Genomic DNA, 1,896 nt, shown 5'->3' with positions numbered 1-1,896 from the left:
AAGTCGATTAAAGTGTGTCCATCAACACTGCTGAAGAGGCGTGTTGTACAGTCTATACGCACAATGCAAAGGGAGTAACGTGTGCCAAGTGTGTATAAATATGGGCAGCGCAACCGTCGTAAGTCGTAATCCCACCGAGCACGTGATTGGCGATGGGTTCAATAGCACGATCGTTTCAAGGCCTGACCGCGGACGCTTTTAATGGAACAGGGAGTGTCTCCTGGTAATCGACCAGGCAGAAGGGACATAAAAGGCGTGGGCTCAGGTCGTCTCACTTTGCTTACCGATTGACAAAAATCGTCAGTTTCTCCCTAAAAGTTACCTTATGGTCTTGCAGTAAAAAGAATAGGAAGATACCACTCCAGACAAGACATATCACGTCCGCTATATACGGTTCCTCCTTGGTGTCAGTTCGTCATGGTCGGGATCTGTTAGTAAGGATTACTGTCCGTCGTGTCGGGGGAGGGGCTGTGATTTATCCAGACCTCCCTACACCCCCAAATGTTTGGCGACACCACACCTAACTTTTTTACCCGTGTACCCCTAGTAAGGGGGGGGGGGATGTCCTTGCTATTTCACCTTTAGACACATGCCGGTAATGATACGTTAAGCTGTTATGACGTAACTGAACCCCATCTCAATTTTTTAGACCCCCCCCCCCCGTGCTTGGGGGTCTGGTACGCCACTGGAAAGTCGCCGTTGGGTTATACCTGATGGTGCTTTCATGGATGTATACATGAGTGTGAGGCTTTGGTTGTCGAATGTGACACTCCTCGCAGCTGAAGTCATCGCGCTAAAATTACTGTGCACTGCCCATGGGTGTTGTGTGGCTTCAGTGTGCACTACGGGTAATTGCGTTATGCGACACTCACAATTTGGACAGAAAATATCGCGTGATCGTTACCCACACCAGGTAGAGACAGCTTCACAAAGCGAAATATCGAACCGGGGTGTGCTTGAATTTTCTATACTGCGGAAACTATAAGTGTCACCGAGAAGCCGGTAAGCCCGCATCACGTGCCTCTCTCTTTCTTCTTGTGACACTGAGTATAAGACAACAATATCCGACGTCACTTCTCACCTGTATCTCTTGTATGAGCTCCGTCTCATCCAAAAGCACCACTTTGCAGTGGTAGGACTTGGGCTTCTCACCGAAACACTTCATCGCGCGAATCCAACACGCATCCACACACGAGCACAGCACACAGTCGGGTCAGTTGTTGCAAGTCACACACACAAAGAGCAAGCAGACGACACGAGAAAGTAATATAATCCGGTATCAAGTGGTGCTGGTGGTGTTATGGCGCATCCCGGCGGCAGCGGCAACCTGTTGCAGGACGTTCGCGCCGGAGGTATGAGAAGACGATGGATGGACTGCGGCGAGAGAAAGCAACCTGTTTATCCAAAGCTCCCTTCTCTCGACGCGTGGGTTCTCTCTCCCTCGTTGGGGGGGTTTCGCTATCCCCCGCGCTCGTGGGTTGGTGGTGCAATGGACTCCTTCTGCCCCCTGTAGAGTTTGCGTTCAACTTTCAGTTTCCCTCTCGGGATCGCCGGATCGCCGTGTTCATTCTCTCCGACGGGAGTAACGTGTTTGAAATGCGGAACAGAAGAAAAATTAAGGAGTGCTGCCCGGATGATGCGTGTGACTTCCTAGGTTCGTATGCATGAACGACGTCCTCGAACACAAAATCGTAAGCATTAAGGGGAGGAGGAAGGTGTGTGTGTGGGGGGGGGGGGGGAGGTATTCCTCACCAGAGGTGTAGCCAGAAAGGGGTTCGGGGTTTCAACCCCTCCCCCTCTTGGTGGGTGTGTGGGGTGATATAGGGGGAATGTGCGGTCAACCTGCCCTGAAGTGGCGGCTCGTTGCACCCAGGGGAGGGAGAAGAGTGGAGGGTG

General features: G+C 51.8%; 1 protein-coding gene across 1 annotated transcript in view; it reads right to left on the bottom strand.

Annotated features, from left to right (window-relative positions):
• The window catches only part of LOC135388665 (band 4.1-like protein 4), a 100,406-nt gene extending 99,048 nt beyond the window's left edge, over positions 1-1,358 (bottom strand). Inside the window, exon 1 of the mRNA XM_064618368.1 lies at positions 1,082-1,358. Coding sequence (XP_064474438.1) covers positions 1,082-1,165 — 84 coding nt within the window. The 5' untranslated portion in view covers positions 1,166-1,358. The remainder of the gene's footprint in view (positions 1-1,081) is intronic.
• Positions 1,359-1,896: the final 538 nt, after the last annotated feature.

Source organism: Ornithodoros turicata, chromosome 3 (genome assembly GCF_037126465.1).
Source record: "Ornithodoros turicata isolate Travis chromosome 3, ASM3712646v1, whole genome shotgun sequence".
Taxonomy (NCBI): Eukaryota; Metazoa; Arthropoda; class Arachnida; order Ixodida; family Argasidae; genus Ornithodoros; species Ornithodoros turicata.
This window is presented reverse-complemented; position numbering and strand designations above follow the sequence as displayed.